General features: G+C 43.8%; 1 protein-coding gene across 1 annotated transcript; it reads left to right on the forward strand.

The window, feature by feature from the left end:
• The first annotated feature begins 2319 nt into the window (after positions 1 to 2319).
• Positions 2320 to 14256, forward strand: LOC147027984 (T-box brain protein 1-like). Its single transcript, XM_085877887.1, has 6 exons — positions 2320 to 3185; positions 3832 to 3986; positions 5430 to 5551; positions 8471 to 8665; positions 9213 to 9274; positions 10205 to 14256. The coding sequence occupies exons 1-6, from the start codon at positions 2500 to 2502 to the stop codon at positions 10920 to 10922; spliced, it is 1938 nt and encodes a 645-aa protein (XP_085734013.1). The 5' UTR covers positions 2320 to 2499; the 3' UTR covers positions 10923 to 14256.
• Positions 14257 to 17007: the final 2751 nt, after the last annotated feature.

Genomic DNA, 17007 nt, shown 5'->3' on the forward strand with positions numbered 1-17007 from the left:
TGGTACTCACTTTGCCGACCTCGGAAGGATGACAGGCTGAGTCAACCCCCTGGTGTATTAATTCAGTGGCCCAACGGGGTTTAAACTCGGGACCTTTTGGATCCCAAGCTGCTGCCGTAACCACTGCGCCAACACCAGGAGATATATATATATATATATATATATATATATATATATATATATATATATATATATATATATATATATATATATATATATATATATATATATATATATATATATATATATATATATATATATATATATATATATATATATGTATTGTGTGTAATTTACACCTGATCGGATGCATGGTCTGGCAACCAGAATTATTTAATATTTTGCATCTGGTTTCAGGGATTTAAATCAAACTTGGTGCAGGTACAGTATGTATAATGACGTAATAATATGGGCAGAGGGGCGATTTGGATATCTGGTGACATCGAAGAGTGCCCTTCTCTTTCTGTCCAAGTTTTGGATCCAATCCGCCTCCTTGTTATGTTCATTTTGATCTTCATAAACTCCTGAACAGGAATCTTCAAGTTTATCTTTCTCAGAGGAACTTGATACATTTTGCTTTTGTTTCTATTGTTTGTTGTATTATGTTTTCAGATTATTTTCAAACACGTGGTTTTGTTTTCTCTTTGTGGACTTCGTGGAAGCTTTTTTGCTTTTTCTTCCTTGCTATCATTTCTATTTTGAGTTTGTTTTCAGCAACCATTACCTCGAAGTCTTTCTCTTCGATTTTTTTTTTCTTTGGGTGGGGGGGGGGCAGGAGGTGGGATTCTCTTCTTTTGCTTTGGGTTTCTGTTTCCTCTTGTGAATTGTTGTATTTGTCACATTTCCTTTCTTTGTTACTCTCTCCACGACTCTCATCTCTGATTGTGTGTGTGTGTGTGTGTGTGTGTGTGTGTGTGTGTGTGTGTGTGTGTGTGTGTGTGTGTGTGTGTGTGTGTGTGTGTGTGTATGTGTGTACACACTCATTTCATGTTTTAATCCATTGAGCTCATATCGTTCCTTCCTACACACGAATGCTCTTCAGATGTGCTTTCGTTTAAGTTTCCTGACCAACACATCCCAGGATCAGAGAATTCCCTGAGAACTATGTTCGAGGGGTGATGCCTCCCGACACCCAATTCCTTCACAACCCAGCACATGTGAGCGAAGATGAAGCACTTCGTTTCTTTTTAAGGGGGCTTGGAGTGCCGCGAGTTGTTGAATGTTCCTAAAGATAAATGGACAATTGAAGAAACCAATTGTAATTAAAGTTGAGGGAGTTGTAAGGGTGTGGGTGGGGTAAGGAAGGGAGAGGGTTAGGAGTTGAGAAGCTTAAGGTAATAAGGGGGGGGGGAGAGGCCAAGTGTAGTGAAAGATAATGAGGGGGGGGGGAAGCACGGAGGTTAAACCGCGCAGTCGCACGCTCAGTCGGAGGGACTGTATGTTGGATCAGGTAACGCAAATAAAACTGCGCTCGTATCTCTTGCAAGCAGCGTAACATGTACCCATCATATGTTCCGGCCAACCCTCTCGCTCTCCCCTACTTACACCAAGACAAAAGGACCCGTTTGGTTCGCCTGTACCCCCAGTCGAGCTATTTAGGTCGTTTGGCGGTCTTACCATATCCGTGCAAACATTTACCGACTCTTTGTATGCATTACATGTTCACTGTCAAAACGGAACACATCCAAACGTGTGCGTGCGTGCTAGAACTCGCCACATGGGTTTGCATGGATGGATTTGAAAATGTTGGGAAGGTTTTGTCCAGCCAAAAGTAGATTTCCCCCCTTCACTTCCAGAATGTCTTCAATCTCCTTCAAGCTACATCGGCCTCTTAGCTGTATATGTTCAGTCGCCAAATACGAACACAGGATCCTCCCTACAGACGGTGATTGTGGTTCACATTCCAATCTGCCGTGTTTCCTGATCATCTTGCTTCCAATCGCGTTTTCCTTCACCCTCAGCTCTGATGGACACGGAGTAGCTGGCTCTGTGTGTAGTATTTTTGTACCGGAACTGAACGTGTAATCAATCTCGTCGTATCTATCGGCCATGCTGGACCCCCCACTGGGCCCATCTGACCACCGCGTGTCAAACTGCTCCGGTCGAAGTGTGTGTGTGTGTGTGTGTGTGTGTGTGTGTGTGTGTGTGTGTGTGTGTGTGTGTGTGTGTGTGTGTGTGTGTGTGTGTGTGTGTGTGTGTGTGTGTGTGTGTGTGTGTGTGTGTGTGTGTGTGTGTGTGTGTGCACATTACATATATCAACATTCCTGAACCGTACATACAGAGTCACACATGAGATTGGGGTTGGAGGGTGGGATGGGTTGAACATACGTCGGGGGGCTTTGATGCGCATGAGCTATATTATACCCCGACGTCACTATTGGTGGCTCCAATGACCGGGAACGCCACCGCCTGTCCGCAGCCCCTCCGCGCCGCTCCTCCGGGGCGCCTGTCATCTGAGCCCGCCTCTGGCACGTGGAAACGGCCCGTATTCGCAGGAGAATGCAGCTGGCTCACATCCGTTTGTCGACGTCCGCCGAGCTGGCACCTTGCAACTTCTCCGGCTTCGGTAACGGCCTTCGCCTGCGGCACCCGCGCTTCGACTTGGAACTTTCGCCGCGAGATGAGGCGGGATCCCGCTCCGGGAGCGCGTTGACTTCTCGGCGGTTCGGACACCACGGGGCAGGCATGACCGCGCCGCCTGGCGTTTTCTTGCCCGCAGTTCCCGGCAAAGAGGTGCAGGACGAGGTGGCGCCGTCCAAGACCTTGTACTTCGGTGAGTCCGCCGACCCCCGCCTCGCCTACGAGGAGCTGCAGTGCGATAAAAGCGCTCTCGCCCCCGCGTACGGATCCACGAGCGTCATGTTCCCGTACGCCGGGCAACAGGTGCCTGCGGCCTCCGCGTTCGCCGTAGGGAGCCCGGGCCGCTACTTGCCTACGCAGTCGGTGCTGCCCGGGAGTGCTTACGGTACGTTTCTGAGCGCCTCCGCTGCAGGCTCGCAATCCTTGGCGGGATACTCCTACCCGCAGCAGTACGGCCACGGGTACCAGGGTAGTTCGTTCTACCAGCTGGCTCCCGGAGCCCCGGGCCTCGTACCTGGGAAAGCACACGTGTACCTGTGCAACCGTGTGCTCTGGATCAAGTTCCACCGGCACCAGACGGAGATGATCATCACCAAGCAGGGCAGGTGAGGGAGGGACCCGAGGGGTCATTTGGACGCATCGTCACATCCCCTCGCATCTCCTGCGGAGTCCTGGACCTCGAGACCGTGAAAGTGTGTCCATGGAAACGCCTTTCAATGGACAATTTTCTTTTGAATTTTCGACAAGAGTTCCACTTCACAATCGACGAAGCGCAATTCGGGAAAGGCGTGGGAAATTGAAATAATCCCAAAGCTTTGCATTCATATTTGACAAATATATAAATATATGAATGTATATATTTATAATTATATATATATATATATATATATATATATATATATATATATATATATATATATATATATATATATATATATACACACTTGTCTTTAATGAATTTGTCAGATTTTCATGAAGATCCAGTTTATTTGGAATCAAAAAAGTTTGTTTTTTCGTAAACTTTCGACCCTCATACCGTATATATTGTATATTATTAACTATTTTCCCTCCAGTTTATCGATTTGCTTCCAATAAAAAGGTGATACTCCCGATTATATTCTTTGTTTTAACTTCATAACTTATTTTGATTGCGTAAATGGTGAATGACGCAGTATGTAGTTAATTTAAACTGTGTGTAGTTTATAACGATCCGTGCTGTGCAGTACACAGCCACACTTTGTCCCCCTCTAGGCGGATGTTTCCCTTCTTGAGCTTCACCGTGTCGGGTCTCGACCCTACGGCGCATTACAACATCTTCGCGGACGTGGTCCTGGCCGACCCGAACCACTGGCGATTTCAGGGTGGGAAGTGGGTTCCCTGTGGAAAGGCGGACACGAATGTGCAGGGTGAGTGCCGACACGGACAGGTGCGTTGCGACGTGTAAGAACGAGTACCTGCGCGAGGGACGATCAGCCTGATGTAAGGGTATGAAATAAAATCAAGAATGGTTGTTTTAAAATACTTTTTAAAATATAAGGAAACATCGTTGATTATTTTTTTTTATATTGAGATCGGGCCACGAACTTGCTGATCATCCCTCGTACACCTTTTGTTGAAGTGATCGGCGAATACAAGCATTGCACAGGAATATCGCTTCATTTGGCAATTTGTTGGTCGATATTGCGCAACTCGCATCCTGATTCACAAAATTATGATAATCCTTAAACAGAGATAATGCATCGAATCTATAAGGATACACAAAAGTGTTAACTTGTCACATTTATTTACTTGTAATATCTCTAAAAGTCCAAACGGTGATGCGCAGCTTCAGCAAAATTAGTGGCTGCGGGTACCTCCACTCTATGGGTAACAGTGTCTACCTCCAAATGATTGGTAACCGTACATACCTCCAGTCTATGGGTAACCGTGTATACCTCCAATTGATTGGTAACCGTGCATACCTCCACTCTATGGGTAACCATGTATACCTCAACTCTATTGGTAACTGCGTCAATCTCTACTCTATTGGTAACTGCTGATACTTCCACTCTATTGGTAACTGCATGTGCACCCACTCGATTGGGTAACTATGCATATCTTCCTCATATCGGTACCCACATGAACCTCCATTTCATTGGGTAACCACCCACGTCTACCTGCATTTAATATGTAAACCGCATGTAGCTCCATTATATTTGGTAACAGCGTGTACCTTCACTCTGTATTGAGGAAAGGCAATGTACCTGCATTATATTGGATAACTGTAGTTCCTGCATTACAATGGATAATAGTGTGTACCTACATTATATTGGATAAGCGTGTGTATCTCCATTATATTCGGTAAACGCATGTACCTCAATTTCATTGGATATCCACGTATATTGGGTAACTATTATATTGGATAACAACGGGTAATTGCATTATATTGGATAACCACATGTGCCTTCACTATTCAGGTATAACTGTGTGAATGTGCATCAGGTAATTGCATGCATCTCCCTTGTATTGGGTATAACCATGTATACCTCTATGCAAGATGCCTGGTGTTGGCTTAATGGTTAGGGTGGTAGGATTTGGATCCTAGAGTCCTGAGTTCAAATCCTGCTCAGCTGTTGAATTAATACCAGGTGGGGTTAACTCGACCTGTCATCCTTCCAAGGTCGGCAAAATGAGTGCCAGCTTGCTGGTATACTGTGTCGGAGTGGCAACCCGTCCGGGATTGTACCCAATAGCCAAGGAGACTGCTTAAGCAGCACCAACGCTCTGCACAGAGTATGGTCCCAATCTCGTCTCCTCTATGCAAGGAAACTGTGTGTAGCTTCGCCAGGTAACACGTCTACCTCCACCAGGTAACCGTGTGTACCTCCATCCGGACTCGCCCAACTCGGGCACGCATTGGATGCGCCAAGAGATCTCGTTCGGGAAACTGAAACTCACCAACAACAAAGGAGCTGCAAACAACACAAGCCAGGTGTCCGTGTGCGCCGTGAGACCCCGTGCATGCATGTGCACAATTTCTATAGGACTGCACAATGCAACCTTGTGTAAACACAAACACAATTTGTACATACTGCACCCTGCGACCCCTTGTATACATGTACACAATTTCTATGCATTGCACCGTGTGACCTCTTGTATACATGTACACAATTTCTATGCATTGCACCGTGTGACCCCCGTGTATACATGTACACAATTTGTATGTATTGCACCATGTGACCCCCGTGTATACATGTACACAATTTGTATGTATTGCACCATGTGACCCCATGTTTACATGTACACAATTTGCATGTATTGCACCGTTTGACCCCGTGTATACATGTACACAATTTGTATATTGCACCATGTGACCCCGCGTATACATGTACACAATTTGTATGTATTGCACCATGTGACCCCATGTATACATGTACACAATTTGTCTGTATTGCACCGTGTGACCCCGTGTATACATGTACACAATTTGTCTGTATTGCACCATGTGACCCCGCGTATACATGTACACAATTTGTATGTATTGCACCGTGTGACCCCATGTTTACATGTACACAATTTGTATGTATTGCACCATGTGACCCCGCGTATACATGTACACAATTTGTATGTATTGCACCGTGTGACCCCATGTATACATGTACACAATTTGTCTGTATTGCACCGTGCGATCCCGTGTATACATGCACACAATTTGTATATTGCACCATGTGACCCCGTGCATACATGTACACAATTTGTCTGTATTGCACCGTGCGATCCCACTTATACATGTACACAATTTGTCTGTATTGCACCGTGCGATCCCGTGTATACATGTATACAATTTGTCTGTATTGCATCGTGCGATCCTGTGTATGCATGAACATAATTCGTCTGTATTGCACCGTGTGACCCCGTGTATACATGCACACAATTTGTCTGTATTGTACCGTGCGATCCCGTGTATACATGCACACAATTTGTCTGTATTGTACCGTGCGATCCCGTGTATACATGTACACAATTTCTCTGTATTGTACCGTGTGATCCCGTGTATACATGTACACAATTTGTCTGTATTGCATCGTGCGATCCTGTGTATGCATGAACATAATTTGTCTGTATTGCACCGTGTGACCCCGTGTATACATGTACACAATTAGTCTGTATTGCACCGTGTGATCCCGTGTATACATGTTCACAATTTGTCTGTATTGCACCGTGTGATCCCGTGTATACATGTTCACAATTTGTCTGTATTGCACCGTGTGACCCCGTGTATACATGTACACAATTTGTCTGTATTGCACCGTGCGATCCCGTGTATACATGTACACAATTTGTCTGTATTGCACCGTGTGATCCCGTGTATACATGTTCACAATTTGTATGTATTGCACCGTGTGACCCCGTGTATACATGTACACAATTTGTCTGTATTGCACCGTGTGACCCCGTGTATACATGTTCACAATTTGTATGTATTGCACCGTGTGACCCCGTGTATACATGTTCACAATTTGTCTGTATTGCACCGTGTGATCCCGTGTATACATGTTCACAATTTGTATGTATTGCACCGTGTGACCCCATGTATCCATGTTCATAATTTATACATACTCGTATGTGTTCGAAACAAATTTTGTCTGAATGAGTATTTCACTCCTGAATAATTTGTAGCCATTCTTCTCATATTTGTATGCTGTACACAGGACACGGTTATTATCAATGAATGAAAAAGCATTCGGTGTGTATCAAACCATGTACTCGATTGATCATGTTCTTACAGACATGTGACTCCATGAATTATGTGATTCACAGTGTAGCTTTTCTTTGAACTCATATAATGAACGATGTTTGCTCCTTTGGAATTCCCATTTTCTTTTCCCTTCCATTTTGGGATGGAAGAATCTCATAAGCCATTCCCAATAATTTTGACATAAGGGATTATATGAAATGGGGTTGACGTTTCTCAATCAAACGTAAACACTGCATTATATTGTGTCAGATGTTTGCCTCACTCCTATCCAAATTCACAGAGTGAACAATCATTGTGTTATTTTTGACAATTATGACGTCAACTGTTCTGCCTTTGGTGCGAACGCACTCCAAATTGTGATGCAATGGGAAATGCTGTGCCGGTATGTTTTGAGAAATTTGAGATGTTCGTGGTTAAAATGGGACGTTATGAGGTAATCTTTAGTGAAATATTTGAGGGTAATTAGAAAGGTTTTTTTTATTTTTTAAAGAGGTTCAAATCTAGAAAACGTCCTGAAACCTGCATGCAAATTTAAATGTGGAAAAAAGATAGCACGCCCCCACCACGCACTTTTTCTCACCAGAATATCTATCTTCTGATAATAATTAATATTCCAACATTTAATATCCTCCCGTGATTTCGGTTGATTTAATTTTGGTTTGCAAGATGTATATTATAGGAATGATGGGCTATGACACGTGCACGACGGATCCAATGTCCCTTTGCCTGTGTCTGGGTTTCTTTGGATACTTTTGTGTAAATCAAGACGAGCAACTCGCTCGACTGCAAAAAGTGCTTTTATTTTATTTTCTAACATGTAAGGTATTATAAGCTTTCTCTGTGCGTCACTTTAGCAAAGACTATGACATCATCAGGCACTCAGGGTTGGGGTGTCTCTCGTTGGCAAGGGGTCAGGTTTACACGGGACAACTTTACAACTGCGGTAGCTGTATGTCCAAAATGAATTGCATTATTAAAAGGGGAAAAAGGTCACAGTATCCCTTTTAGAAATAGATCTTATAAATGGTCTGATTGTCGTGGGTAAACGAGGTGTGTGCAAGGCACTAGTCTATCCGAGCTGACCGGATGGCAACCCTAATGGGTGTGTGTGTGTGTGTGTGTGCGTGTGTATGTGTGTGTGACGTCGTGCAGATGATCGTCCTTCAGTCGTTACACAAGTACCAGCCGCGACTGCACATTGTGGAGGTGGCGGACGATGGAGCAGAGGAAGGAGTGGTCAGCGGGGGGACCAGCCAGACAGGACAGAGTTCCCAGGGTGGTCGCTCGCAGACCTTTACGTTCCCAGAGACGATGTTCATCGCTGTAACCGCATATCAAAACACTGACGTGAGGGCCGTGTGCCGTGATGTCACGCACATTTGTGGAATGTGTAATATTATCGAATCAAGTCCTCACATTTGAATTGCTGAAAATTATTGAATTGAAAAAATTGAATTGCTTATACAATTGCACGGGTTAAATTTGGATAAAATGACGTCCTAATTCATATTATGTACCTGTGATGAATCATGTTCCGTGTGTGTGTGTGTGTGTGCACAATATATATGTATATATATATATATATATATATATATATATATATATATATATATATACATACACACACACACACACACACACACACACACACACACACACACACACACACACACACACACACACACACACACACACACACACACACACACACACACACACACAATTACTACATCATGTTATTCAGATTGCTCTCATCACTGCATGATGCTTGTTGTGGATGATTCCATTTTGATCGAGAGCATGAAATATAAGATTTAATTTGGATCATTGTGATGATGAATTCTATGTAATAATATTTTCATTTTAAAATGTTCCATTTACCGATGTGTTCCAGATAACCCAGCTGAAAATCGATCACAATCCATTTGCGAAGGGCTTTCGAGACAACTATGACACGTAAGTATTTTAATATCTTCACACACACACACACACACACACACACACACACACACACACACACACACACACACACACACACACACACACACACACACACACACACACACACACACACACCACAAATCCCATGATTAAAAGGAGTGTTTTGGGAAGGTGGACAGGTTATGGCACGCACACATATACATATATATATATATATATATATAGTAGATGACCCGTGAACCCGTTGGGTTCCCATTCTGACAGCGGTTGATGAAAAATGAAAAAAACATTTCAAAAATAAAATAAGTAAAATAAATATAGCTCCAGCAAACTATACCACTGAGGTTGTTTGCATTGATCAAATTCTCCCGAAGAAGACTGAATCGAGAATTGATTTTTTAATAATTTTTTTTCGTTGCCCGATTTGAACGAAACTTGATACTGCACACTGCAGGAGAATGGTGAGTAAGATGGCCCTAAAATTTTTGCACTATCGTGTACTGTTTTGGCTGTATTTCTGGAACATACTTACATACATACATTTATACAAGATGAGAGTTTTAGTAATATATATATATATATATATATATATATATATATATATATATATATATATATATATATATATATATATATATATATATATATATATATATATATATATATATATATATATATATATATATATATATATATATATATGTATGAAGAGATGTGAACTTCAGCAGTGATGTGATGACCTTTGTATCTAATAATATGCTAGGTGCATTATGGTTATAAATCATGTAATTATCAGTTAACTTAAATGGTGATAATTATTTGTGATACATTTGAGCGTCGGTACATGTGCGCGTCATTCTTGTTTTCCGTTCAAGCTGCAGCGCAAACATTCAGACGAGTTCCCGGGTGTGAATGAAAGCCTAGCCATGCCCTCCTGCTGTGCAGAATATACCCAGGGATGGACATAGAGCGTCTGACGCCCTCTCCACACGACATGGCACGTTCGCATCAGCTCTTCTCTGGGTCACGCTACGCGGGAGGGTCTCTTCTCTCGGAACGCTTTGCGTCTCCCCCAGAGCGTTTTCCGCATGCCTTCGGGGCCAAGCTCCCGTCTTTCGCCGATGTGGAGCGCGGATCTTTACCCGTGCACGGTGCAGAACTACCCGGGGTATCAGGACAGCGACCGTCATGGTTGGTGCCCTCAAACTGCCTCGACCTGACACCTTTCGACTCTGACCCGGGTGCCGGAGGCACGATTTTCTCATACGGACTGAAACCACTGACGTTGCCCGCCAACCCTGCAGCCTCGCTGGCCTACTACCCGGGTGAGCCGTCAGCGGATTGGAGTCGCCCGTGGGAACTGCGTCCGCAGCACCTGCAGCCCACGGTCGTATCCACGTCCTCGTGCTCCTCATCCATGCTCTTGGAGCTGCAGCAGTTGGGACCCGCCGGACCGGAAGTCCCCGTGAGACCGGAAAAAAATGCCAACGACTCGCCAGACATCCAGCAGGTGGAGGGTGCGGTGGTGTCGGATGCCGGCAAGAAGCGGCGCTTGTCGGCGGACTCGGACGTGCTACCTGTGGATGCGACGAGTCCCAGTGAACAGCTCGAAAGGAGCTGCCTCAAGGATGTGGCGGTCTATGGTTTCTACGGTCCGGAATAGATCAAGATGTGTGTGTCGCACCCGTCCTGATGCGTGTCCCACCACCGTGCATACTCGACTCGCACCTAACCTTCTGCGCCTTTTGCTCGGAATTGTTTAACCTACATCGTATTTACATGGTACAAACGTCTTATACCGCATAGTATTTATTTTCCTTGTACTTTATTCTCATGTGGGACATAAATTATTCACGATATAGTGTTACGTCACCGTGCGATTATGTGTCGTGCCAAAGTTTGTTCCTCAAGCCTATTTTTGTTGGTAACTTTGGTGCAATTCATTCATTCAATCATTTCATCAGATTATACATGCCTGTTCAAGAACAGGGTTGTTCATGCATAATAATCGTCAATTGTTATTATTATGTATAGTTTCTTTTGTAACTATCGTGCGTACATCATATCAGGGCCCGACATAAAAAGAAGAGTGAAGGGCGCATTTTAAAACAAGGTCTGCGTATTCGATTTTAAAAAGCTTCAGACGTCACTCTTCCCTGCATGGTGTCGCATCTCCACGGATCCTCCAATGGGACCACGAATCGAAAGGTCCTGCAGAAGTTGTACACGAAGAGATGATGTGACGTGACGTTTCGTGCATCAATACTGAGCCTCTGCAGCACGTGCTGCCTCCACCAAAACCAAAGTATATGACGTCATTTCTCCGATTGATGATATCATCTGTGCATACACGCCGGATTATACCACAGCCTCACGTGCAGCCCCTTCGCTGTAATCATGGACACGGACAGCCGTTTCTGTCTCATGGACGGACACCTTCCATTTGATAAAAGCCATTTCTCTTTGCAGGAGTTACGAGTTCATCATCCGTGGCTCTATACCGTCCAATGCAACTGTGCAGGGCAGAGGTGATTAGTCTATATTTTATATACAGTATTAACTTGTGGTCCCAACAAACTCCCAAAGCCCTAGACCACGTCCACCTCTCCCCCCCACTCCCCCTCCATGAGAGATAAGGTTTTTTTCATTGCGACGGTCCATGCGCCCTGGTATTCGTAGATATTTTATCGAATATAATGCTTATAATTTCAGACAACCGAAGTACACATTGTTGATTGAAAGGGATTAGCCATACTTGTATCAATACCAAATGACGTCCATCATTAATATGACGTGTAACTTCCGCTGGTATACGACTGTAATGCTGTACGAGCAAATCGCTATGACGTGCTGTGATCTATGCACTATATTGAGCATCATCCGTGTACATCGAGTCAACTACCGTTCCTTACCCAGTGCTTCTTTGATCCACGAACCGATTTGTCAATTTGACCAGTCACGTAACAGTATCTGCCGTGACAAAGGCCTTTGTCGCCCCTTGAATGTAACATTGTCACATGGCTGTGGGACCCTTCCCCTGTGAACTTCTGATTTCCATCAGCCGTGTACATACATGACGTATTGCAATGTAAGTCTTCACCGACTTTGAAACACGTTTCCTTGTGCTATCAGTCGCCCTGTTGCCACATAATCGAATTATTTCTCAGTATCTTGTACGCCAATTTCCAAAATCCATTGAAACACACCGTCCACATATTGTACGAATGCTTTGGGTGCCTGTGCGAGCTGCGAGCATGGCAAACGTGAAAAGCGCGGGAAAGTGGCGAAAAATTGGACGCGATCGTGGCATCAAAATGGCGGAGATTTGTCAGCAACATGACCAAGAGGATCATGCATTGAATGGATGGTAGTTGAAGGGAAAGACAAACGGGGTGGTGGGAAACAGGAAACTGTTAAGTAAGGGGCGACGAGGTGGTGTTATGGTCTCAGGGTATATCCTCTCCCGCACGAGGCCTAGTAAGAGTGCGATATATAGCATCGGAACGGATGGGCCCAGGCGCTCATGGAATGTCCTGACCGGCGCCATTCACTACACGGATCCCTACACCCGATCGCGTCGACCTCGCAATATAAAGCAAGCTTAAAATAACTCCACATGGACATGAGCACTGGCCGTTGTGCTTGGATTGCAGCGTGTGACGTGGATGTGGCCCTTTCGAAAACCAATATCATGTACAGTGTGTGCAACCTATATTACCGGGATGGTGGGATCGTATTTCCTTGCCTTGTGTACGCGATCTGCTTTCGTGACCACCATGGATATTATTACGTGAAAACAAATCGCAAGAACCCATTCCGCGCGCGTGGGTCTCCATTTCCCGAAAGAAAACATCCCCAAGGCAGCGCATATAGGCTTCGTTATACTCGTTCCAGGTGTGTACATGTACCTTGATTTTTAACCCATAACTTGCAGCTTGCTGTACCTTCTAACTCGCTCAGTACCTCTCGTGTGTCGACTACTATATACAGGGTGTTTATAAAGTCCTTGTGCAACTTTCAACTTTTATAACTTTTGATGTTCAAATTAAAGAAGCAAACTATAAACAACGCATGAAGGCATAATTCGTAAAGTTTCACTCGATACAGTGTAAATGGTTACTCTTCGACATAACCGCCGTCATTCATAATACATCGTTCACTCCAATTCTCTAACCTGTTGAAAACATTCTCAAATTTGCTATCGAGTGATTTCATGAATTGCATTTGTGATTGTAGCCCCAACTTCATCCAAAGAATGTGGCTTTGATGAGTAAACAACATAGCCCCATAAAATGTAGCCCAATGCGGACAGATCAGGCGAACAAGGTGGCCATGGAATTGGTCCACCTCTCACAATCCACTTGTTTGGGAAGAGGTCACTCAAGAAGCATGTGTGCGTGTGTGCGACAAAAGCTCCAAAATTGACCACTTGGCGTTTTACATCACAAAAATTTGACAGTGTGGTCCAGCGCAAGGCAATATATGGTTGTAGTTTGTTCCAAGAAGAATTTTCAGGTGTACACCAGAAAAAAAAACAAAGAAAGATCACTATGGGGAAATATCGCCACTTTGAATTGGCCACCAGAGGTGGGCTGAGATGTAGCCTGGTGTTGGCGTAGTGGTTAGGGTAGCGGCTTGGGATCCAAAGGTACTGAGTTCAAGCGCCGTTGGCCGCTTGAATTAATACACACCAGGGGGTTGATTCAGCCTGTCATCTTTCCGAGGTCGGCGAAATGAGTAGCAGTGTACTGGTCCCGGTGTATGCCCCAGTTAGTATAGGTGTACCATATCCCTGTGTGTCGTAAGAGGTGACCAGGGTTGCATCAGGAAGGGCATCCGGCGTAAAAACTTGTGCCAAATCACTATGCGGATCATACGGATGATCCGCTGTGGCGACCCCTAACGGGAGCAGCCAAAAGAAGAAGAAGAAGGTGGGCTGAGATGTGCTCTCTTCCAAAGAGCTTCAATGCAGGAGGAGGCCACGAGGCCCATAAAGCCTACATTATGATTGTCAACCTATGCTTGTTTGTTCGTGCTCTGTCTTTTTCAATGCTGAACGTCAAGCAAGGAGGCAGCACATACCATGTGCTGGTTTTTAAACCTTTGGTGTGACTCGGCCGGGATTCAAACCACCGGCCTTCCACACTCAGAGCAGAAGCTCTAACCATTACACCACCGAGTCTTGTTCAGCACATAGTGTCAGAGAGCCTCGTCTTGCTGGCAAGGAAATTGCTATCGGAAATATTTAATCGTAGTTCAGGGACAAAGAAATTCTGCAACGTTGCAATGTGACGTTCACCATTGACTTTTGCTTCTTCAAAACAGAAAGGACCAATGATGTGCGTCTCCTTGAGAGTGCACCAGACATTGATTTTTGGTGAATCTCTTCCATGTTGTCAGACTTCTGGAGGGTTTTCTGTCCCTCAAATGAGGTAATTGTGGTGGTTTGACTTTGCCACTGATGTGGAATGTTGCCTCATCAGAAAATGTCAACTCGTCAAGAAACCCACGGCTATTGCGGATTTTTTTAATGTTTGAACTGTCAACAGAAATCATCAGATGCACGTTGCACAGGCTTTCAAATGCTTCCTGGACAAGGACCGCAGTCTCCTCGCTGATTTGAAGTGTCGTGCTTTGTCATTTACTCATAAACCCAATATTTCCTTAAAACCTTTTCATGCAATTGTTAATTGAGTTAATATGTGGTGCATCTTTCCCGAAATGAGCAGTGACTTGTCTTCTTACAGCTGTAATGAACTTCTCTTCTGCTAGCCATAACATAGTTAACCGCAATTTTCCATCAACCTCAGCATCAGAATGGGAAAAACGACAACAATAACACAACATTAACAAAAACCTTATGAACCAGAACGGCACCCGGTAGAGCGCATATACCTCTGTCAGGCTGAACAGTTTACACTGACAGGCCGGATCTGCATCCGTACCTGAGCCATTATCGAATCGGCTTTTTCTCGTCACCTACCCAACTCGTCCACCAGGTTTTGTCATAATCCGTCCACAACTTTTTGAAATATCGTGCTATACATCGTTTTGGCCCCGTCTTTCAATGGTGAAGAATCGCTTCAAAAGTTAAAAACATAACATCCATTCACCTTCGGTGGTGGAGCAAATTATACTTTCATATGCTGTTTCCATTTCGCTTCTCTCATGTGTACATCCAAAATTATTAAAGTTTAAATTTGCATGAGGACTTTAAAAACATATATATATATATATATATATATATATATATATATATATATATATATATATATATATATATATATGTTCACAACAAGTGCACAACAGTTTGTGTATAACTATGTATACTTGATAGCCACGTGACATTCGATTATCTTATTTTATTTTATCCCCTTTTTCCACCCATTTCCGTTTTTATTTTCCTATCAATTCGAGGGAAGCAAGGAGGGGTGTTTGGCTCGGGAGGATAATGGTGTTGCGTGCACCTGATGACTTGCTCTTTGCATGCAGTTGCAGGCAATGGACCCGGTGTGAGTCTTTAACGCCACCACTGTGGTGGGTTCTGTGCAGCTTAATGGATTTGAGCTTACGTTGAGGTATCTCTGTGTACATTGAGATGTCGAGAAAACTATATGCGAGGAGGGTGATGTTGAAAGCCAATTCTCTTTTCAGTGTTTTGTATATGTACATCTTTCAAAGTTATGCATTCGATCAAAGTGACGAATAAAGGGACGATCTTGAATTTTCATTTCATTGAGTCATTTGTATTGGGTCTTTTTGTTTCTAACTTATTTGTTCATCAACCTTTGCAGCAGGTGCCCACACGTGTTGGTTTCTTTTAAATGCAGTGCTGCCATCTGCTGGGGGAACTGGAAACACACCATATGATCTTGAGAGTGGTCCGCGCTGAACACGCTGTGTGATGCGTCTCTACAAAGACAGTTCAAAATGTACTTATTAATAATAATAATAATAATAAAAGCATAACGGTTAAAATAATTGTTCAATGCTGAAATATTATCCAATGATATTGTCGACAAAAGACAGTTGTATGGGACGCGGCATCAATGCCGCTCAAAGCAATCTGGGTAAAACCAAGATGACTGCCAACATAGTTCACCTGCGCTGTGTAACAGAGGTTTCTTATTAAGTTCCCTGTGAAGAAGAAGATAAACTGCCTGAAATTAATGAGATCGTCTGCATAATTTGGTGATGCACGTCATTCATGTAATTGTGTCCAAATGATACAGTGAGCTCAATAGTGACCATGAATGGGTGAGCGATATTGAGCATTCCAACAGGCAGTAATGCCAATATCATGGTTAAACAGTTGTTACTCAAGCAAAGGGTTAAACATGTTGAAATGAAAAATTTTTGGGAATCGCCAAATTCTGTTTGTTGTATTTTTTTCCAAAGTTAAGACTTGTGGAAGATCTAGAACCGGGCGGAGGACAGAATGGATGAGGGCGCAGAAAAAAACAACAAAAGGAACAGCAGAAAGACAAGGAGTAAATGCCAAAAGCAGAGTCAAGGGACAAATTAGACAGAGACAGACAAACAAGCTGAACTCCTCCATGAGCCTTGACTCGGTATACAAAAATGGCGGTTCGAATGAGGGACAGGGGAAGATGCAGGGGATGAACAAGATTAATAGAGGAGACGTTCTCAGGAAGGAAAAGCTGGAAATGTAGGGGGGGATTCACGGGGATACTATTTGTGAAGTTTCATAATTGGGTGTGTATTGAAAGTATGAAAACAATCATTCT

Source organism: Eptatretus burgeri, chromosome 4 (genome assembly GCF_056783735.1).
Source record: "Eptatretus burgeri isolate ZD-2024b chromosome 4, Ebu_testis_v1, whole genome shotgun sequence".
Taxonomy (NCBI): Eukaryota; Metazoa; Chordata; class Myxini; order Myxiniformes; family Myxinidae; genus Eptatretus; species Eptatretus burgeri.

Bases quoted from the DNA above. Each gene is read 5' to 3' on its own strand.
- LOC147027984 (XM_085877887.1), top strand. From the start codon at position 2,500: ATGCAGCTGGCTCACATCCGTTTGTCGACGTCCGCCGAGCTGGCACCT. The intron at 3,987-5,429 runs GTGAGTGCCGAC...TACCTCCACCAG, and splicing joins GGCGGACACGAATGTGCAGG to GTAACCGTGTGTACCTCCAT. The intron at 5,552-8,470 runs GTGTCCGTGTGC...GACGTCGTGCAG, and splicing joins CTGCAAACAACACAAGCCAG to ATGATCGTCCTTCAGTCGTT.